This window comes from Scleropages formosus, chromosome 23 (genome assembly GCF_900964775.1).
Source record: "Scleropages formosus chromosome 23, fSclFor1.1, whole genome shotgun sequence".
Taxonomy (NCBI): domain Eukaryota; kingdom Metazoa; phylum Chordata; class Actinopteri; order Osteoglossiformes; family Osteoglossidae; genus Scleropages; species Scleropages formosus.
Window position 1 is genome coordinate 8,511,415 of NC_041828.1, and position 22,634 is coordinate 8,534,048.

Below are 22,634 nucleotides of genomic sequence, written 5' to 3' on the forward strand. Positions count from 1 at the left end.
TAAAATGTAATCAGATTGACATTTGTGAAGCAGCTCTTTAAAGACAGTCTGACGTAGTAATTCGCCTTCAGTAAAACACGGCCTCTGTTGCCTTCATACACAAAGGAAACATTTATCTCCACGGAACATACGAAAATATAATTTAAAAGCACTTACACAGACGCACATTACAATACATTCACTATACACAGTATATCAAAATCGTCCCCTCCATGCCTGCTATGTAATACTGTCACGCCGTTAAGCTGAGTATAAACTGCAGCTCCATTACACCGTTGACTCCTGCACCGTGTTTATGGGTGTTTGACATCCCGGACTCTGTTCTCCGCTGGAATCTGGAGACGACTCCCCTCCCCGACTTGAGATGTCCAACTAGGGCCAAGCTCAAGCATGGGGCCGTCAGAGAGTCCCTGGAACACAGTTCGCAAACTAAACTTTTTGTACCGCTCGGTTCTTCCTCCCCTCACGCCATCGCTGTCCATTGATCGGAGCGGTAACCACATGGAAGCTTGGCGGTGCCTCCTCTAGCCTTGCGTGTAACTCAAAGGGGCCTGCCGTGAGCAGAGCCATAAAGACGGCTACGTTTTGGCAAACTCAGTTTACGGCCGAGCGACACGATGTGGTCCCTGTCCTGGGAGCATTCGTACACAGATGCGACCGGGGTCGTGTTACTCGGTAAATGGGCAACGAGAGGCAGCGTTGTGCTTCCCTGTTTGAGATCCTGTCTGTGGCTCTTCTCGTGAGCGCCGAGAGGTCCGTACAGCGAGGACCGGGCTTTCTTTGAGAATCATCACCTGGCACTGCAACACGAATACGTAATACTATCAATAAGGCTGAAAGTGGAATATCTGAGGAGGGAGTCAACCATGAAAAAAACACATCATACTGGAATGCTGTGATCTAACGCACAAGGCAATGGAAGGTCATATATAAACTCACTTACACAGAAGAAACACAGGAGGAGGAGGAGTGGAAAAAAAGAAATTCCCTTGACCCAAACACGACCTCTCCAGTAACTACCCACTGCAGGAACGTGACAAAGTGGGCATGGGGCAAGCGAGAGATGTTGGCAATGAGAAAAACGCCCAAACTCTTGGCAAGTGGTCACTACAAAGTGCTTAAAACGCTTCGCCGGCGGAAGACGGGGTCCGGGTCCCGATTCTGTAGAATCAGAGCCCCGAACTCCGGCCACAGACCCCCCCCCCCCGGGGAAGCACAAGAATAGCTGATCCAAACACCATGGGAATAGTCGCTTTCCTTCTCCAGGCAGGACTGTGGTTCAGAAAATGCTGGCAACTTGTGACGAGACCCGAGAGGGTCTTTGTAACGACGACACACGACAGCAGTCCTCCCCGGGGCCTCGACGAGAAAAATACTCAGTCATATAGAAATGGCCTTTAGAAAATCTCTCAACACATACGTGAAATAAAATATAAAACTAGGAAATAAAGCGTTAACTGTTTTATGATTATGAAAGTTTATACTTTTATATATTTATATACACGCATATATAGATCTATGTTTTGAATATGTCATATTCCATGTCATAGTCCAAACATTCAGATTTATTTCCCTCTTCTGTGGAAGAGGAAGGACCCATATCCTGGAGTGATGAAATGGAGTTTCCACAGTGGGGAGAGCCTCTCGCGTCCCACACACTGCAGCAGCACTGCTCACCGCGGTACGCACTACAGTAGACTGCAGTGTACCATGCTGCACCAAAGTACACTATGCTATGGGCCAAACCGTCTTCACACCGGTCTGCATGCGCCTCGCACACTCCAGCAAAGTCGACCTTTAGTGAAACTAAGGGTATGAGGCCTGTGGATGCGAGGAGCTCTAGCTTCTGCTTAAACTGTCTTAGACAGGTTCTCCCTAGTTTACCTCCCCCCCCCCCATTTTTTTTGTTTTTACCTTTTTTTTTTTTTTTAAACAATTAGCACCTTATGTTGAAAATCATGAAAAATAGGTTTGATAGCTGAATGTGCCAATATACAAAACCATCGGCACAGATGGGTCATTCCAAAATACAGAACAAAAGTGAACATTAAAAAAAGAACTTAAAGCATGCAATTGGTTGTAGTGTAAGGAAGAGGGGACTCAGCGACCGCTGGTGAGATTCGGACTCGGAGGTTCGGTTGGCACGGCGACCAGCGCTACTGCTGCATCTTGCGGATGATGTCGGCCGACACCGGCGGGTGAAAATTGATGGTGTGGTGCCGTAGGCCCTGAGACGTCTTGTAGCTCTTCCCACATCGGCACTTGAAGGGCTTGCGCACTCGGATCTGGGTCCGGTGGCCATTCTTGGCGTGGTACTTGATACCGTTCACATTCTGCACACGAAACGGGAGGGGTCACAGTGAGCCGGTGGTAGTGACAGCGACAGGCGCCGGGGCCAACTCTACGGGATCGTTTTCAATGCAACACTGGTCTGCAAATGGATTTTAGTTGCAGTTCCAACAGGGATCCTGCAGTTGTACCTTTGAGAGCAGTTTTGCTCAAGTGAAATGTACAGTGATTTACACGTTTTCTGGAAGCAACAATTATCAAAATAACAACAAGTGCCGTGTAGATGCCAGAATGTGGCAGCTGTCAAAGAGGAGGATCTGGGACACAGCAGGAACCTGGGAATTGTGGCGCAACCCCTGACACCCCCTCCCACCTCCCCCAGCCAGTCCCACTCACCTTGTATCTCTTTTTGCACCCGGGGACGGGGCAGGCAAAGGGCTTCTCGTCACCCCCGTTCATGTACATGGAGCTGAGGATGGACTCGGAGCTAATGGCACTTTCTGTGGTCCAAGACTCGTCGCTGTCGGACTCCTCGTATTCCACCTCCTCCTCATCATATTCGCTGCCTGCGGGGGGGGGGGGCCCGTGGGACATGCGTTACTGGGAAGGGTCAAGAGGTGCAGGTTCCCATGGCAACACACACCTCATAACAGTGGAAGAGAAAGGAAGTTCAATCTTCTCCATTTTGGAGATCAACCAGAGACACGTTCTGGTCCCACCCCGGAGTGAGTTCAGCGCCGTCGCCGTCACCATCACCTATTTTCGCCGGTTTAACAAAACGCAGAACCGCACGCCCAGAAGCGACGATACTGGATGACACAGAGCACCAGTCCAGCACGGGACCCTGGGTAACATGTGCCCAAACTCCTGAGTCGCACACCTCGTGGAAGCCGTTTCTAGTAGGTGTACTCACACTTTACATCGGTGCTCTCCGGCCCGAGCCGGGAGCTGAAGGACAGGTCTGCTGGACCAGCCGAGAGGAGCCGCAAACAGGGCAGGGCCAACGAGGACCGGTGCAAAGTCACGAGCGGAGGAGACGCCACCTCGACGCCGAACCTCCGGATGCGTGAAGCTTATCGCCACCGCTGCCAGCTCACAATGGCCAGGAGGCGCCCCCTTCTGGTGGTCCGCGTCTCCAAGAATGGCAGCCCTGTGCCGCGACTCTTGGCCCTCCTGATTTACGGGCACCTTGACCTTCCTCCCCCCCATTCTCCGGCGAACTCTCTCCCATCGGTACGTTTACGGTAAAGAGGCCCTGGTCATGAGTCTCGCCTGAGTCACGGTGAAGCACCTCGTCCAGAGCGGGGACAGGATTTGCTCTGTGTCCATCCGTGACTCAGCACCGCGCCGTCTCCCGAGCCAATTATCAGCCGCCGGTACCATGACTTGTTCTGATTCACTTCCCATGAGACATTCAGCGAAAGGATCCGACACCCGAGACGCGAAGCAGACGCGTACGTGAGGAGAAAGGGCGCATTGTGGGGAAACAGTGACATCCCGAGCTGCGTGGAGCAAGACGTACCTGTAGGAGTGCTGCTGCGGAAGGAGGAGGAGGGCGTGATGGGTGGAGTCACGGGCGGGGTCAGGCTGCCGCTGCTGTGGCGGGGGGGCGTGGAGACGTTGTTGCGCGGCACGGCGCCCGTCAGCGACAGCGACAGCTTGGGCTGCACCTTCTTCTTCAGTGTTTCCTGCTCCCGACGAGCGGCGTCCGTCATGAACCTGCGGGAGGAGCAGAGAGCGACCCGGTGATTCACGGCTCGGGCCTCCAGGAGCGGTCAAGACAAAGTGACCGCAGCTGCGCCTTCTGAACGGCCAGACGTGAAAAACAACACCGCCGTCGTAAAAACGACAGACGCAAGCGGAGCCGCGCTCATTAAAGGGAACCTCGTGGAACGTTCGGTGACGCGAATGTGGAAAAAGGCAGAACGATAATCCTCCGTATTTATTTTTAAAGGTATTACTGTAAATGTAAAAATGTTAATTACTGATTCACTTTACCATCAACAGTAAAGTGAGACTTCACTCTGTGTACTGAGATACTAACAGTGATTTACCCCTTTACACAGCAGGCTAATTTTAACTATCAATTCAGGGTAAGCGCCTTGATCAAGGGTACCAGGACTCCTTCCATTACAGAGTCCTGGCTCGGACCACTGCGCCACCTGCTGTTCCATTCATAAAATTCCTCGCGAGACTAAATAATGCAAATAATGCAAAATAATAGACTAAATAATGCACTTCTCCAAAAAATTACTGTTCATTTTTAATATTCTTTCTTACATAGCCAGTTAGCGTTGTACATGTTTATACACACACACACACACACCATCCATCCATCTTCCTCCGCTTTTATCCGGGGCCGGGTCGCGGGGGCAGCAGTCCGAGCAGAGTACTCCAGACCTCCCTCTCCCCGCACACCTCCTCCAGTTCCTCTGGGGGAACCCCAAGGCGTTCCCAGGCCAGCCGGGAGACATAGTCTCTCCAACGTGTCCTGGGTCTGCCCCGAGGCCTCCTCCCAGTGGGACAAGCCCGGAACACCTCCCCAGGGAGGCGTCCAGGAGGCATCCGGAACAGATGCCCGAGCCACCTCAACTGGCTCCTCTCGATGCGGAGGAGCAGCGGCTCTACTCCGAGCTCCTCCCGGGTGACTGAGCTCCTCACCCTATCCCTAAGGGTGCGCCCAGCCACTCTGCGGAGGAAACTCATTTCTGCCGCTTGTATCCGCGATCTCATTCTTTCGGTCATGATCCAGAGTTCATGACCATAGGTGAGGGTAGGAACGTAGATCGACCGGTAAATTGAGAGCTTCGCCTTACGACTCAGCTCACACACACACACTTTTTTTTTTTTTTTTTAACAGTGCTTAATTTCATTGCACAACACCTGTGTTCTTCTTGAGCCTAACCGTGTCTTTTTATGTTAGCGGCCCAAGAGAATCATCCCCGCCGTTGTCCCCCGGCCTCGCGGAGGCACAGCACCGACTGCTCCGCACTGAGGGAGAGGAGCAGAGCCCCCGATTCCCAGCAGCTCAACACTGCCCCCCTCAGGCGAGCGCCCAGCACAGCGAAGCGGACCCCTTTCAAAATGGAGGCAGGTTATTGAAACAAGGAAGACAAAGCGGCGCACGCCACACACGCAGTCCGGGCCCGACACACACACACACACACACACACACACACACACACACACACACACACACACACACACACACACACACGCCTCACCCAGAGACGCAGACACTGCCAGTACAGCACGTCTCTCCACTCTGCAGCCAGCCACTGGAAAGTCTGTTTAATTAGCCAGATGCTCTTTTGAAGTCTGCTGTGTGTGTGTGTGTGTGTGTGTGTGTGTGTGTGTGTGTGTGTGTGTGTGTGTGTGTGCGCGCGCACGCGCCTGCCGTTGTGTGTGGCTTTCTGAGAGAAGTAGTGTGTGTGTGTCCCTGACTGGGCTATGGACCCGTCCCACATCATCTCCACCACCTCCCTCTCCATCCAGGCATCCTTCCTCCGTTCCCTGGAGCCCAAAGTCACACACGCCTCCAGCTGGAGGTGCTCTTCCACTGCCAGGAGCCCTGGTGCCTGAACCAGAAGCGGGGTGGGGGTGGGGAGGGGAATCGAGAGCACAATGCTGAGGAAGCAGCGAGAGAACATCGGCAAGCGCTCGGGCCACGTCGGCAGGGCTCCCGTCTACGGCACCAGAACCAGAAGCTGTCCCACATCCTCCACCCAAAACGGGAGACAGCAGCTTGTTCCCTGCAGAGCTTCTGCTCACGGAGGAAATCTCCAAAACGTGTCCTCTGACCGGCGGAGCCCAAACTTTTGCACACGACTTTAAACAGGTTCATACACTGAGCACCTATTCAGTCCCTGAAAGTGTGTGTGTCCGTGTGTGTGTGTCCGTCCCCGTACTGGTGGTTTACACCAAGTACATTTTAAGGAAGCTGAGGAGAAGCTGGTGCTGTAGTGGTTAGCGCTACTGCCTTTGGACCCCCGAGGTTGCAGGTTCAAATCCCACCTCCAGCTGTAGTACCCTTGACCAAGGTATTCAGCCTCAGTTGTTCCAGTAAAATTACCCTGCTGTATAAATGAGTAAATAACCACGTTAAAATTGTAAGTTGCTTTGGAGAAGAGTGTTGTTTCAACGAATAAGTGTCACAAACATCAGCTCTACACCAGGAACTTAACGTAGGAGGATATTTAAATGTGACATCAGCGTTTTTCTGGCCCGATGACGTCGCCACAAGGCTGCGCCGTCTTTCAGTGTTTTCGGGGGCGGGGGGGTGATCCTGCTCACCTGTTGATGTAACTGAGGGCCACGTAGGTGGGCTGCTGCAGCTCCTGCTTCTCCAGAACCCGAGGGTCTGTGTCTGTTAGGGAAGAGGAGAGAGCAGAGTCAGAGCTCAGGATCTCTTTCTTTGTTTTTCTCTTTCTCTCTCTCTCTCTCTCTCTCTCACACACTCACACACACACACACTCACTCCAGTGCTGTCAGTACACACCCTTTTATTACTACTATTTATTTAACTGACATTTATATGCCTTTCTATTACATTACCAGCTCCACAATGATTAATGATTTACCCATTTTTGCAGCAGGGTATTCTTACTGTGCCAATTCAGGGTAAGTGCCTTGATCAAGGGAGCTACGGCATAAGTGAGATTCAAACCCAGGACCGACAGATGACAAGGCAATGGTTCTAACCACTAAGCCCCCTGCTGCCACTTTAATCAAATTAATTGTAAGGAATGCAAGGAAGGGGATCCCTCCACCGACCTACAAGGCTGACAGGCTGTTGCCATGGTTACACCTTCATTACAAGTTCTAATGACATTAATGACATACGGCGGATCTGCTCATTAAATTGTCCAAAGTTATGAGAGGACCGGCACCTCTTTAAAGCTCAGCGCGCGTGCGCACACACGCGCACACACACGCACACACAGTCTTCTGGGAAAGTGCACTTCCTGAAGTTCCCGAGGAAGCAGCTGGAACACACTGTCTGGTCTCTTTCAGAGGCTCCACGGTGCAGTTTTACTGCGTCCTGCCCAGACCACGTGACCGAGACCCCCTGCTGGCAGCAAGCACCACCCCCACCCCCCCCACCAAAAGCCCTTCTCCAGACGGTGCGTTTACCCCCTAACAGCCCGAGCTGAACAGGGCTCAACTTCAAACAGCCTCCTGCACTCCAGCACAGCAGCACAGGGCAACGCTGCCACCGTGAGGCTGAGGAGGAGCACTGCACCGCATCACAGCAAACACATCCAGAAACTTCCAAGCTCAGGATTTTTCTTTCGCTTCTCTCTCCCCCCCCCGACTCCATTTTTTCAAGAAACCACAGCATCCACTGGAATTACAATGGCAGTAAGAAGGAGGCACCGTGGTGGACGAGGACTCGCAGCGGATTGCTCACGCTGCCTTTTTTGTTCTCATCGCCGCACAACCACTTTACCGCATTTGAAAAGACTTAATGGGTAACTGGCAGACAGCAAACCGTTGTGAACGAGAAGAGGGAACACTTTTTGCACGTCTGTTTGCTTAAGACGCCCTAGCGTGTTCCGAACCTCTGTTTTCCCACTCGATTTGGGCTACGGAACGCCGCGGGTACGAGACAGAGGTCCTACCCGTTCCCGAAGACACACGCCGACCACAAGGGATCTCAAAGCACTGATCCACACTAACCAGTGACCAGGTCCAGAGTCCAGCGGTCTCGCTACTCCAGGCCAATTGAGTACTGGACTGCAGTCACATGCTTCCTGAGTATCAGCAACGGGCAGCAGGTGGCGTAGTGGCTAGACCTGTTCTCTTGTCATTAAAACAGCCCGGGTTCCAGTCTCAGCTCTTGCCGCAGTACCCCGGACCAAGGTACTTACTCTGAAGAGACACCGTTAAAACAACTCCGCTATAAAAATGGACAAATCGTTTTAAATAACATTTTACATCACTTTGGAGAAAAGCAGTGGAAAAATAATGGACAACAACCCTGCATTTTCATTTATCTTGACACTTTTCTCCAACGTGACATCCAATGTTAAGCTACTGACAATTATTTACCCATTGATACAGCTGGGTAATTTTACTGGAGCAATTTAGGGTAAGTGCCTTGCTCAAGGCTACTACAGCTAGAGGTGGGATTCAAACCTGTGACCTTTGGGTCCAAAGGCAGCAGCTCTAACCTTCCAGCTCCCTAATAACAACAACAACAACAACAACACTTAGAAACAAACAGCTTTTCTGCGTGCTCATCCTTCCATCTGTGAATCCAGGTGAACTGCGTGTGTTCACACGCACCAACGTACACGGTGACGTAGGTGCGACTCAAGCCCACCGACACACTTTCGGGGGAGGGGGGGCAGGACGTGATCACGCACATCTTAACGAAGCGAAGGTGCCGCGCTGGTCATGTATACGAGTCGCTGCTCCGCCGCCAGGGGGAGGAGCACTGAGGCCCGATGCCCCTCCCCGCCAGCACTCTCCGCTGGCGTAATTAAGGCCTGCGTGCATAATGGCTCGCAGATGCGCTGCTGCTCGGGCTTTTACTCGAACTCATTAAAGCGAGCAGAGAGCCCAGTCGGGCACGGGCGCGCCCACGATAATGAGGCCCGTGCAGAGTCGGTCCGGCCGCGCCGCTTCACATGCGTCCTGGGAGTAAACAAGCTTCTCTGCGAGGCTTAACTGGAACCATATTAGTGCACACGCAAAGCCACACGTGGCCACTGCGGGCATCTGCGTTTTTGCTCTGGCCAGCAGCACTGCTGCAAATGAACCCTTTAACACGTTATAATTAGGAAAGAACGTAGACAACCCCCCCCCCCCGCCACCTCACCCCCCGCCTCACCCCCCGCAGGCCATCGGAGGCAAACGCAGGGGGGTCGGGAACAACGGAGCCGCTGCCGGAGCGTGAGCGGCGGCACCAGAGGATGAGCACTAATACGGGCAGCCCCAGCATCTCTCGGCTTCGAGGCCAGGGGTTCGGACATGGGTTTCAACACGGATCAGTCTGTGTGGAGTCTGCGTGTGCCCCCCCCCCCCACCATCCAGATTTGTGTTTCAGTTGCTCACTGCGTGTGTTACATTGTTCTGCTGTGCTGATGGGCAGATGCCATCCACAGCACGGTATGGTGCCTGCATGTCTGCGCGCGCGCACACACACGGAGACAGGGGCTGGTCTCAAACGCACCTCGAAGCACCGACTCAACTTGTGCTGTAAAGTCTCGGATGGGATTGGCGGCGCTGTGGGGGGCTCTGCTTTTACCAGCTCACCGCCTGCTCTGTCACATATTGATCAATCCAAGGCCGCACGTTGTAAATCAGAGCCGCGTTTGAGGGGAGGGCGGAGGAGGAGCGAGGGCCGCCACCGTGACGGGAGGGGTGGTCTCCCTCCATCTTCCGTACAGGTGGTCCGCAATGGTGGTCTTTAATTGGCATTTTATTATTGCACTTTATTCATTTAACTACCTGCTGCTGGGAACCAGAGACTTCCTCTCTGGATTGAGAGAGAGAGAGAGAGAGAGAGAGAGAGAGAGAGAGAGAGGAGGAAAGGGAAGACAAGAACATGAGCCTAAAAGGAGGAAAAGAGTAACAGAAAGGAGTAGATGGGAATGTGGGAATGATGAAGTCAGTCTCTCTCTCTCTCTCTCACACACACACACACACACACACACACACACACACACACACCATGAGATGGCGACAGCAATCTGAGAGCTACAGAAGGAGCTCACAGCCCAACAGCTCAGGGTTTGCTTTACAAGCATGCCGAGTTCCCCCCGAAGCCCCTTCTGATCACTTGGGGAGAGACCACCCCCCCGCGGATACACACTCCCGCAGCGCGAGGTGCCCAGTCAGCACGTCCTTAGAAGCAGCGCACAGAGAGACAGACTGGCTTGTCCAGCCCCCGCCCCCCCCGCACCACCACAGCTGAGAAAGCCACCCCACAGTTCAGGATCTATGGGAGCACAACCCTCACCGGTTTCCACGTGCATCACCACGATACAGGAAGCGAAGGGTATCAGAACATGGCGGCCGCGGGACTGGCAGAGGATGCAATTAGGGCCCCCGGGCGCAGAGGGAGCGACAACAAACCTCTCCCAATTTTATTAGTTCCGCTCAGGCCCGAGGTGCACATTTCAGTGTAATCCAAGAGAGAGCAAGACCAGTGGGTCAAAACTCGGTGGCCAGAGGTCTCTCCCTTTCTCTCTCTCTCCCTCCCACACACACACACACACACACACACACACACACACACACACACACACACACAGGGGCAGTGCAAACACACATGGCTTTGCACCATGGTAACGAATGGCTTTGAGTGTAACTTCCTAAAATAACAGGAAAACAGGTGTTATTCAGGTACAGAACCTCATTCATACTGACCATACGCTCTGAAAATTCAGATTTGTTACAGTTGCTGAGTTACTGAATAATAAGATATCTATCAGTGAACTTTATTATCCAGCTTGCTACATTGGAGTGGACTATTTTCAGTGTTGGACAGCAATGTTCTTGGTTGTTCCTTCTAGGAGACAGATACGGAGATGTTTTTCGTTCCAACAAGCGAGGATCCGACATAAAGCTGTCCCTGTGAGCGGCGCGATGACTCCGGGTTCGAACCGGTCGTCTTCGGCAAGTGACCTGACACCGAGAGGCAACCGGAGGAGCGGAACGTCTGATGGAACGATTGCGGTTTTTGGGGTAATGACATCTTCTCCTTTGAACGCTCCACAGGATATTGATGAAGTTCCTCTATAGCCAGTCTGGTCCCACTGCAAAGTTTAGATGAGCTAAATTTGGAAGCTGCTCGACTGGACATCCAGTCTTGAGTCGGATGATGGGTTGGTGCCTGCGATGGACACACTGGGCACCGCTGCCAACTGTACGCTTTCAGCTCCTCCAGGCATCTTCTGCAACATTCGGCCTTTGAAATTATTCCCTGCAAACAATATGGTGCCATTATTGCTCTTTCGCAAAGAAAACCTCATTTCTTGCAATAGCTAAAATGTTTACAAAGCAAAAATAACTAGTAGGGATCAATTAGTGCCCTTAAAACAAGTTTTTTTTGCACAATTCTTTTTTGGCCCCCACTTAATAGGTCAAAAAAAAAAAATGCAGAAGGCAGTATGATTCATCTATCGCTTCCATGAAAGACTAAATAAACAGCGAATAAAACACAGTAACCCTAAAGTACACATACATATTGTCTGAACTCGCTTGTCCCATATGGGGTCGCAGGGAGCCTAACCCGGCAACTCGGGGTGGAAGGCCGGAGGGGGATGGGAAGACACCTAGGACGGGATGCCAGTCCATCGCAAGGCACCCCAAGTGGGACTCGAACCCCAGACCCACTGGAGAGCAGGACCCGGTCAAACCCACCGCTCTATATCCCAAATTTATATTTTCCCCAGATTAATTTTTAACCCTTATTAAACTTCCCCTCTTAGTGTGTACTCTTACTAAGCTTTTACTCATACAAACTTTTTCCATGTTTATTTCTTTATTTTTTCTGTTAATTATACCTATTAATAACCACCAAATACCCTCTGTAAGTGTTGCAAATATAAAATACCACCTGTAACAGCGTTGAAACCACAGAACACCCTCCGTAACAGAGTTCCAACCACCGAACACCCTACGTTACAGGGTGTAATAATTATTAAATACCCAATACAGCACTGAGTTATAGATACTGCATATTTTTCAACCACGCACACGAACCAACCACCAGAGCGGAGGTCCAGGTCCCCGCAGCTCTCAGACTGAAGAGGTGATCCAAGCTGTGCTTCTCACTGGCGACACCGACAACCAACACACCCGATATTAAATGGAAAGTGTCTCAAAAAACGTACGTAAACGGAAAAATCCAGAAACCCAAAGCCAGCGACCTGTTAGGGTTGACAGATCAGAAAGGTCAGGGCAGTCGAACACTTTTCCGCTGTTTATACGGTGCCGAAGGTGAACCGCACGCGGTCAGCGGGGAGACAGCGGACAGTCAGCGCCACCACGCCGGACACGGCTCATTTTCAACACTCGATAATTGGATTAACTTTTCCCCTTTTAATTTCAGGTGTTTAATTTTAGACTTCAGACTTCAGTAAAACGACGCCAAACAAGTTTGGGGTCCAGAATCCAGCGAGCGGAGCGGGCCGCTGAAGTAAATTGTTAACTACATTTTTTCCACAAATAGCAGCTCCTGGAGCACAAACCACAGTTTGTTTTATGTTCGCGAGGCTGAGTCACCGCAATTACTCTCAATTAAACAACCCGCAGCTTTATCACCTCTGCCATTATTAATCTCCTCATTTCTTTTTCCCAAGGTGGTCAAATGCTTTACCTACATGATACAAGAATGAGATGAAGGGGCTGGGTTTCCACAAATATGTTTTGGATTAGCAGACACGTCCTTAAAAAACAAAAAGTGATGGTGTTTCGGGAACGCCGCGAGGGGAAGGGCGCTCGGCTGTGGAGCCACAGCGCCCCCTGTTGGGCCCTCTCGCAAAGTGCAGGGCAGAGGGAGCACAGACACACACAGATACACACACGCACAAGAATGCAGGCCTTGTTTTCCAGGCTCCTAATTAAGACGGAGAATGTGTTTTAATGTGCTCTTAGCAGCAGGCCACCGGATGGGGAAAAGAAAGGCCAAATCATGCTAGAGCTCCCTGTAATTAGGCCCCTCCGCGCCTGGCGGGACACGGCGGCTTTTGCACATCCGCAGGCGGATACAGGACAGCGGATACGAGAGCGGGGGCCATTTTTCCACTGTGGGACACACTAATTGCCTCATTATGGCCCAATAGGTCATTTGGACCGTTCCGACTCGGAGTCGCACCTCGGAAACACGTGAGCAGAGACGCTGGGTGCGTTTGGGGCCGGCGGTTTGCAAACAGAAGCGACGGTCATTCGGCAAACGCGCACCATGCTACCAGGCCTCTGCGTGAATGTCGACGCTCGCCGCGAGACATCTTAAACGCACGGAGCACTGAGGTGATGCCGGGATTTTCAGCCAGTACGTAAAGCAGGCAAAGAGCACACGCAAACGCATACAGATAAAAACTGTGAAGGTATAATACAGTTATGCAGTTGTAAAAATTTCTGTAGAATACACTATGGGATTAAACCAAAGTCTCAGCTTGGTCTTATGAAGAGTTTTCCACCCCTTCCAGAACTGGAGGTCAAATGTCACGTTATCTAATTTCATCTATTAGAGTACATATCTGGGGCAAGAAATTAACAATTAAAAAAAGTCTTCGTTAACGGGAAAAAATTTGTCAACATCTGGAAATGTACTTTCACAACCGGTTCACCACTACAGCATACTCTTTTTGTCCTATGTCGATCACTTTATATGTACCTAGTCTGAGTTATGCCAACCACTTTCTCATTTAAATAACTCAATGCGATAAAAAAAAAAAAAAAAAAAATTATCCATCTAAAGGTACAATTTCAGTGTCTTTGACCGCAATTATCATCTCTGCATTTAGGGGCCAAACGGCACATAATAAACATCGACAAGCTGTCGAAGGACAACGCAAAACCTATTAAGTGCAGTGTATAAGTCGAAATATTTGGGTGCGGGACACGGGCTCGTGCGAGAGTACGTCTGCCCCCTGTTGGACGCCGAGAGGAGTGAGCGCAGCAGGCTGGCCGAGGCACCCGAACCGCGGCGAAGGGACAGACGCGCGGGGCAGACGGGCCGGGTCCCGTCACTGCGCTCTCCCAGGGATCAAACACACGCCGCGTGCGCGACAACACGCTGCCTGTGAATACACACTTCCCATTCCTTAGAAGTTTTAAAGGAGGTTTCATGAGACGTGGAGATTTAGGCGAGAGGCAGGTGTGTACAGGTGAGAACCTGAACTTGAAAGAGCGCCGAGGCGAAGGGTGTCGACACGGCCCTTAATCTGCGCTCGACTACGGGCCGAACAAGAGCGCGATGAGAACCCGCTGTTCAAAGGCCAAGTACAAAGAAGGATTTATCCACACAGCTGTCATTCACTATTTATGAATATGACTCATTGTCTTTTCCAGATAACAATTAGAAAGGAAGAAAAAAGTGCATCAATATCAATTCACTGTTATCTGAAGCACAGCAGTAGTCAGAGAGAAGATTGCGGATCAGAGCATCATCCGTGTTCACACACGGACTGCTTTACCATTAAGAATAAACTTTTTCTTTGTCTTTCGATGCAAAAAAAAAAAGAGAAAATTTAAAAGGACTATTCCACTTAAACATAAAATCAATAAATCCATTCTCAAAAACCCCTTGTCCAATGCAGGCTCACAGTGGACCAGAGCCTATCTCAGAATGACAGACACACACACACACACAAACAATGAGCAATTTAGAGCCACCAGTTCAAATGAAACACATCTTTGCAATGCAGGAGGAAACAGAGAGAGAAACTGCAGACTCCAAACAGACTGAGCTGGAATCGAACCCATGTCCACACCCACAGCCCAGGAGCTGTGAGGTAAGAGAGCTACCCGCTGTTCCACCACGCCACCCCATTACCAAGCAAGAGATATTACTATTCAGATCAAATGTTAAGCAGTAAAGTAGAAAATGCACAAAATCTCAATAATTCTAATTATGGACTTTTTGTCCATTATCAGGTCACAAGTTGAGGTTATTTTCAAATATTTTGATGAGGCTATATTTACATTTTTATTTAGCTGGCACCTTCTTGCAAAGCAACTTACAATGTTAAGTTACTTACAGAGATTTACCCATGTATTTTTCTTTTACTGGAGCAATTTTAGGGTAAGTACCTTGCTCAAGGGTAGTACAGCTGGAGGAGGTGGGATTCGAACCCGGTCCTTTGAGTGCAAGGCAGCAGCTGAAAAGAGAACTGTGCGTTCAAACTGATCAAAAAACTTTTCCATAAACCTTTTTGCAGTAATTGTTTTGAATGCACTTTCAGACACACTGTCAGCCTTCAGTTAGTCTCCTAACAAGTAAAGTGACATATAAACAAATGATGAAGTTCGGCTGGTAGCGTAGTGGTTAGAGTAGCTACCCTTGGACCCAAAGGTTGCAGGTTCAAATATGCCTATATTACCAAAAGTCCTTACATCAAATTGCTTCTGTAAAATCACCAAGCTGTCAGATAAATAAATAGAAACTTCTGGGACAGCTGGTGGTGAAGTGGTTAGGGCTGCTGTCTTCAGACCCAAAAGCTGCAGGTTCGAATCCCAGCTGTAGTGCCCTTGAGCAAGGTATTTACCCCAAACTGCTCTAGTAAAACTACCCAGCTGTCTAAAGGGGTTAATAATTAAGGGATTAATGGAGAAATACACACATTTTCAGAACCGCTCGCCCCATACGGGGTCGCGTAAAAATAAATATAAATGCACTCTTCTGCCAATGACACCTCAGACATGTCACCGTGACCATCTGCCAGTAGGGGGCGCTATTGTACTGCAGTACTGCCCCCCAGAAGAGGGTGAACATGGCAAGCCTGGGGGTGTCACATTGATTCTCATCCACTACAGCACCAATCACTGTAATAAAATTAATAATATGGCCAAGTTGTTGGGAAGGAACTACTTCCAAAATAAAGAGAACCCTTCTATTAAAGCATTTTAAAAAGTGTCATTTGGAGCACAAGTCTGCTCATACCCATAATTATCCATAACCTTAAACATTTACAAACACCACCAATATTCTTGATCATTTATAACTGTATTTACTAGTAAGGAGTGGTGGTACTGATATTTTCCACAATTTTTTTTCACAAAGACATCCTGCTGAACTGTTCCGCCCCCGGGCCGGTTCTGATCAACCAATACTGAACCTCTCGAGTCCCTTTGTTTAAAACCCACCGGATAAAAGTTCGAACCTCAAACAGCGAGCGGCAATCAGATGCAGAACTGCACACACACAGTTACAAGCAGTCAAAATACAGAGGTCATTAACAATCAGCCAGACCATGATGCACTGCAGCACATTCGATCCGCTTTGAAAACACTTTTGGGGTCATGCACCCGGCTGCTTCCACGCCGTATCGAGTCTTCTGCTGTAAATAATTGATGCGGCAATAACCATTTAAAGTATTTTCGATTTAAATAAATAGAACTGCCGAGCTGACAGAAGACCGGCGGTTTCGGTGTGCCGTCGGATCCGGATCCCGTTCTGGGCGGCGAAGTGCTCCGGGGGGCCGGTTCTGTCCCTGATGAGAAATGCAGGGGTTCTGTCTCGGTCCAATTCCTCAGTGAAGGGCCTAAAATGGACCATGGAGAGCAGGGGTGGAGGTACAGGAAGGGGGCGGGATGGGATGGGATGGGATGGGATGGGATGGGAGGGCGTGGCGCGAGCAAAGGGCCTGCAGGGTCAGCTCATTAACGCCAGGGTTGACCCCGTAACCCCGGAGGAAATCCATAGGGCCCCTCCGCCGCAGTCAATACCAGAGGTCAAATGTGAGCGGCACAGTCGCCCGGCACAGATGGGTCAGAGCCGAATCGGCGATGCGAGCACAATGGCGAGCGCGCCGGCTCTCCTCCTACAGCGGAGCTGAACCATCGACGAGCTCACCGCCGGAACCCGGAACGCCGAGACTCCTCCTTTCACACGAGTCCACTGGCCAGGAACCCCCACGTCGTCCCTCGGGCGGCCCTTTTGTGTGCCAGGCAGCAGGTGTACGCTCCCTCGGCCGGAGGATCGGCCCATCCCCCAGCGCCGGCAGCCTGTCCCCATGGAAACCAGCTCAGCGGAGCATCCCTCTACGCTCCGCTCAAGCCAGGCCTGGACACACAGCTGGCCCGGCAGAAGACGAACAGGCGGGACCTCTGTCCTACTGGCACGATGCAGGCGATACACACCACCACCCCGCCATGGGAAAACCGCACAACAGATGCACAACAATACCAACACCGTCGCCACATAATACTTTCACTGTTGCCCACAGCACAACCAGACTGTTAGTGACCACTATGCATATACAGCAGCCTAATCTCAATCGCACGCACGCGCACACACGCAACACCGGTGTTATTGTGGCTGTCCGTGAGACGCAGAAGGAACGTGCACACAGAGTCGTTCTTCCGGGACTCCTCTCTGCCAAACTCTGGAGTGTGAAGGACCTTTCATTGGAAAGCAGGTGCTCAGGCATCGAGAGAGAGAGAGAGAGAGAGACACACACACACACACACACACACACACAGGAAAAGCACAGAAACGTTTACAGCCTCTTCAACGAAGCGGCTTCGGTGCGACTGCTCATTTTGCAAGCTGAAACGACGGCTCGAACACCAAACAGTGGGGTCGCGACTCGTGCCACCACACTGACTAAAGGACAGCAAAGCACAGCGCGGCACAAACAGGAAACGGGCTGCTTATGATAACTGCTGATAATTAAAACACTCACAGAATGTGCAGTGTTTATTAATAAATGTGTATTGCATATAAATACACAGAGTCGTGACCTGAGGAAGAAACACCACCAGCTTCTGGTCCGAATGCAAGAAAGACACACTTCTGCGTGTGTATGTTCGTATTACCCGGGCCAGCGGTTCGGTGTGCTGACCGGGTTGCCTCTGCAGTCTAGCTGGCGACGGAAACGAGCACATCCCAGCGGTTCACGCACAGGTCACCGAGGGGTGGTAAAACACAGGTAAAATATGGGTATCTCAAAACACCCAGGGTTAAATGCGCTGAGATCAATAACCGAAAGACACGGCATATATAAAAGCTTTCATTGCACATTCCTGGGAAAATGAACATTTGTCAAAACATATGGAAATGGGTGAACTCTGGCTCCACGAAGCAGGAAACAAGCTATTTTTTACCTGTAAACCTGATTTAACGTTTATTCATTTAGCTCACGCTTTCCACCAAAACAATTTACAATGTTAATCCACCTACAATTACTTACCCATTCATACAGGTGGGTAATTTTACTGGACCACTTTAAGGTAAGTACCTTGCTCAAGGGTTCTACAGCCAGAGGTGGGAATCGAACCTGCAACTTTTGGGTCCAACGGCTGTAGCGCTAAGCACCACGCTACTGCCTGCCCCCTTGACTTGACTGACACAGTACAGTGGTACAGTACGTAGCCCGCAGTAATTACTGCCATAAATATGATCAAATACAGTGGTGTGATCATTTTATTGCCTCCAGTGTCTTTCGGTGGTTTTGTCATTTTTAGGTGCGTTTGTGAACATATTTGTTCCCCAAAAGAAGTGGAGGCAGTGCGACCCCCTAATAATATTCCCCCCGGCCCACACGTCCACTCTGGGACATTCATCTGGGATTCCAGTATTTTAATTTCAAAGTAGGAGACGTGGTCTTCCAGGACAGACCATCGCTCCGACACCGAGTTCCCGTTTCCCTGGTGTCGTTCTGCTCTGGGAGAATCGCTGCTCATCACCGCATGGAATTAAATATTGCGCACAGTGACATATTAAAGTGGAAAAAATGCACATGTGCCTTGAGCACATGAAGATCGTGGCCCTGGTTTTGACAGCGCTACCTTATAACACCTCCCAACATTACTTTGCTGCTCTTGTTCATGCAAAGTGACTTAGTTGTGGCTGTTTATACAGCTGAGTATTCTTACCATACGAGTTCAGGGTAAACTCTTTGCTCAAGGGTGCTACTGCAAGGATGGCGAGAGGGACTTGAACCCATAACCTGGATTCCCCATAACTGCAAACCTGGAGGACAGCTTGTAGCATAGCGGTTAGAGCTACTGCCTTTGGACCCAAAGGTCGTAGGTCCGAGCTCCAGCTGCAGTACCGTTGAGCGAGGTACTTACCCTAAATTACTCCAGTAAAATTACCCAGCTGTATAAATGAGTAAATAACTGTAATCCTGTAAGTGTAATAATTGTAACCTTAACATTCTAAGTCGCTTTGGAGAAAAGCATGAGCTAAACGAATAAACGTAACTACCTCCAGTAACACGTCCACATTGTGGGTCCTGAACTAAGCTCCCTACGAAGCAGAGCCATGGTTCCCCAGCTCTGTCGGCACGGTACTGATGCTGATGGGTATTATTACCGTACTTAACACTGGCACTGCCCATTTACGCCTGACTTACAACAGCCAGAACTGAACAAAATGTGCAAGTACTGCCACCACTCATTTCAGCAATATACAAATAAACAGTAATACTCTCTTAGCAGCCTTAAGGAAGAGACTTACCCAGCTCTATAGTATGGGTAAATGGTGGTAAATATCTTACGTTTTAACTCGCTGTAGAGAAAAAGCTCAGATAATCGAATAAATCTGAACTCTCTTCTGTCTCTCTCTCTCTCTCACACAGGTGTTGCAGTCACACTGAGGCGGAACAACTGACATCATCATCATGTCACTCCGATCTCAGTAACACCGCACACCACCATCCACAGCGTCGAGGCGCGCGCGCGCGCGCACGCACGCGGACAAACACACACACACACACACACACACACACACACACACACACACACAGAGTACTCACAGAGACTAGTAGTGTATTTCTGCAACGTGTTTGATCTATTCGTGTCAAATGCGTAAGGAAAAACACATTTACTTAGCCAGTGTACAAGTCCTCTTCACTCACTCTGTATCTGCACATTTAATGATTATTTCAATAACTGAGTCTTTGTCGCTCTACTACTAGTAGTGCTGTCGTCGCGAACTTTGTGAACTGCCGTGTGTCCCCGAGGGTCCGTTCCGTTCGACGAACGTGTTGGGTGTGTGAGCCGTCTCGTCCCCTCCCCAACCCTCCCCAGCAAGCCCGCGCCGGATGGACCGAGCAGCGCCAGCGGGGCCTAGCTGTAAACACGGCCGATGACAGCCGCTCGCGCCGAGCTTGTCCCCTCGTGCTTGAGCGAGCCTGTGGGAGCCGGGGGGAGCGAGCGAGCGAGCGAGCGCGCGCGCGAGGACTTCCACGCCCGTGCCGGCGCTTCCGCTGCATCGACGACGGAAGAGCGTTTCGGGTTAACGGAACGGACTCGTCATGCCTGGGAGGCTTAGAGTCCCACGCGCTCGCCACCACACCCCAGAAGTCTCGTCCGCGCGCGCAGGAGGCGAATGGCTGCCCATGGGCCACGGCGCCGCGTAGAGAAGCAGCACAGCAGCAGCAGCAGCAGGAGGAGGAGGAGCAGGAGGCGCAGCTGCAGCTCGGCCGCAGCGCCCCGGGACTCACCGATGTGGTTGTCCTCGATGTGCACGATGAGCTCGGCCAGCGACTCGAAGTGCAGCCCGCAGCCCCCGAACCGGCACGAGTTTGAGAAGAAGGAGGCGGCGGCGATGCCCGTCATGGTGTCACATTCATCCGGCGGAGGGAGCTGGAGGAACGGAGCGTGGCGCACGTACACACCGGCGGCCAAGCAGCAGCAGCGGCGGCGGCGGCGGCGGTGGCGGCAGCTGGGGCAGCGGCGCGAGGGAGGGGGAGGGGGAGGGGGAGGAGCGGGGAAGGGGGAGGCGCGCCAGGCATCACGAGAAGGAGGGGCCTCGAGTGACGTCCGTGACGTCAACCACTACCTGTTGCTGCCAAAGGCTCGCGATCGTTACGGCGGGGAAGAGACCTCTTTTTCTGTTTTTTTTTTTTTTTTTTTTTTTTTTTTTTTTAATCGCATCTAGCAGCTTATTTACCGGTTCTCCCAAGAGATTTCTTGACAGTGTGTATTTTTCCATTTTTGAACTTGTATATACGAATTCCACCTTCTTTAAATTTACCCAAGTTACAGCTCCGCTACCGAATACTTTCCCTTCCCGACCAGTGCCGGTGACGTACAGTAACAGTACAGCTCTTCGCTTTCGTGGCACCGGTCCGGTATGTGTCAAGTTCGGTCAATGTTCGAAATATGAGTTCTGCTTACTCTTGAACCCCTTCATCATGAAGTTCATGTGCTTTTATATTCAGGAAAGGGAGGTGGGGGGAGCGCAAGTGCTGCCTTAATGTTTATCGTTCATCTCAGAATCTCTCTCTCTCTCTCTCTCTCTCTCTCTCTCTCTCACACACTCACACACACACACACACACACACACACACACACACACACGCACAGGTGCGCGCGCACACAGGCATAAAGAAAAAAAAATAGCTAGGGAAGAGCATGATGCGAATAACTGAAATAAAATGTTCACACATTCTTGTGCGGCGACGTGTCTAGCAGATCAAGAATAATTTTGGAACCGATCCTAACGTGATCCTGTTAGGTCTTTTAAAAAACACACCTATCTTAATTATTTATATTCATCCATCCAATTTCAGTAACCGCTCATCCTGAACAGGTTGCGCTGAATACTCTTTTCAGCAATAGACTGATCCTCTTCAGCTCTGAGCTCTATCTATCTATCTATCTATCTATCTATCTATCTATCTATCTATCTATCTATCTGTGTGTTCATCCGTCCGTCCACTCCGTCCATTCCGTCCATTATCAATAAACTGATTGTGTTATTCAGGGTCCCGGTGGTCCACTGCCTATCCCCGAAGCATATACAACAACGATACGGTTAGTAAACGTACTCTTATTGTGCATTTCAAGTTTTGATTTCGATTATGTTTTTTGATGATGCTCGAAACGCACCGTGATGCCCTCGATAAGATTTTTCTCGTTCATACGAGACGCCGATGCCGTTGTAAAGCACGTGTGCACGTAACCGAATGAGGACGAGCCACTAGGTGGCGCTCTGCGCTGGAAAAACTCCCTGCCAGACTACCGAGAGTGAGGAACCGAGAAAGGGGCATTACACGCTCCCTTCTTCAAATCTTATTTTCGGGCCAAAGGCAGGCTGCTACAGGCCTGTGTGTGGATGTACATACTCATCACTTCCCGGAGAGATGCAGTTAATTGTTGATTTCTTGGGCAAAAGGTGACAGTTCAGTAACTCAGAGGCAGGGCTAATATTTAACAGTGAGCTCTGACTAGTGTTGGTTTATTAACAGCTGTGTAAAGGCAGCAGGACACCATCAGATTCTCGTGCATTTCGCAGGACTGTCTTGTCGCTTACTAAGCATTGCTAAGAACATCTTAAACGCTTAGTAGGCATCGCTTAGTAAACATTATAAATCTAAAATATCACCGCTTTCCTCGAAAAGGTCACAAATGAATCATAGCAAGTGAAATGAAATTGTGTTTATATAAATTAACCAAGCATAATACAACTAATTATTATGTTTGAAAGAACGGCACCTTTGACCTTACGTCTGTAGTGATACATACAAAGACACATTAAAGAGGCAGGGTAAGGAATATTTACATTTACATTTACATTTATTCATTTAGGATGCTTTCCTCCAAAGCAACGTAGATCTCACAATATCTAGATGTTTAATAACTTCAAGCTAAATTTCTTTATTCACTGTGATATTTTTATTTCTTTAAAAGATTTATTGTTGGATTATGTTTTTCGG

General features: G+C 50.2%; 1 protein-coding gene across 1 annotated transcript; it reads right to left on the minus strand.

Moving 5' to 3' along the window:
• Positions 1-120: 120 nt before the first annotated feature.
• Positions 121-20,647, minus strand: jazf1a (JAZF zinc finger 1a). The gene is made up of 5 exons (XM_029248086.1): positions 20,418-20,647; positions 6,583-6,655; positions 3,812-4,008; positions 2,686-2,855; positions 121-2,333 (listed from the first exon to the last, which is right to left on the minus strand). The coding sequence occupies exons 1-5, from the start codon at positions 20,530-20,532 to the stop codon at positions 2,157-2,159; spliced, it is 732 nt and encodes a 243-aa protein (XP_029103919.1). The 5' UTR covers positions 20,533-20,647; the 3' UTR covers positions 121-2,156.
• Positions 20,648-22,634: the final 1,987 nt, after the last annotated feature.

Bases quoted from the DNA above. Each gene is read 5' to 3' on its own strand.
- jazf1a (XM_029248086.1), bottom strand. From the start codon at position 20,532: ATGACGGGCATCGCCGCCGCCTCCTTCTTCTCAAACTCGTGCCGGTTC. The intron at 6,656-20,417 runs GTGAGTCCCGGG...CTTCCCTAACAG, and splicing joins CATCGAGGACAACCACATCG to ACACAGACCCTCGGGTTCTG. The intron at 2,334-2,685 runs GTGAGTGGGACT...TTTCGTGTGCAG, and splicing joins GGTGCAAAAAGAGATACAAG to AATGTGAACGGTATCAAGTA.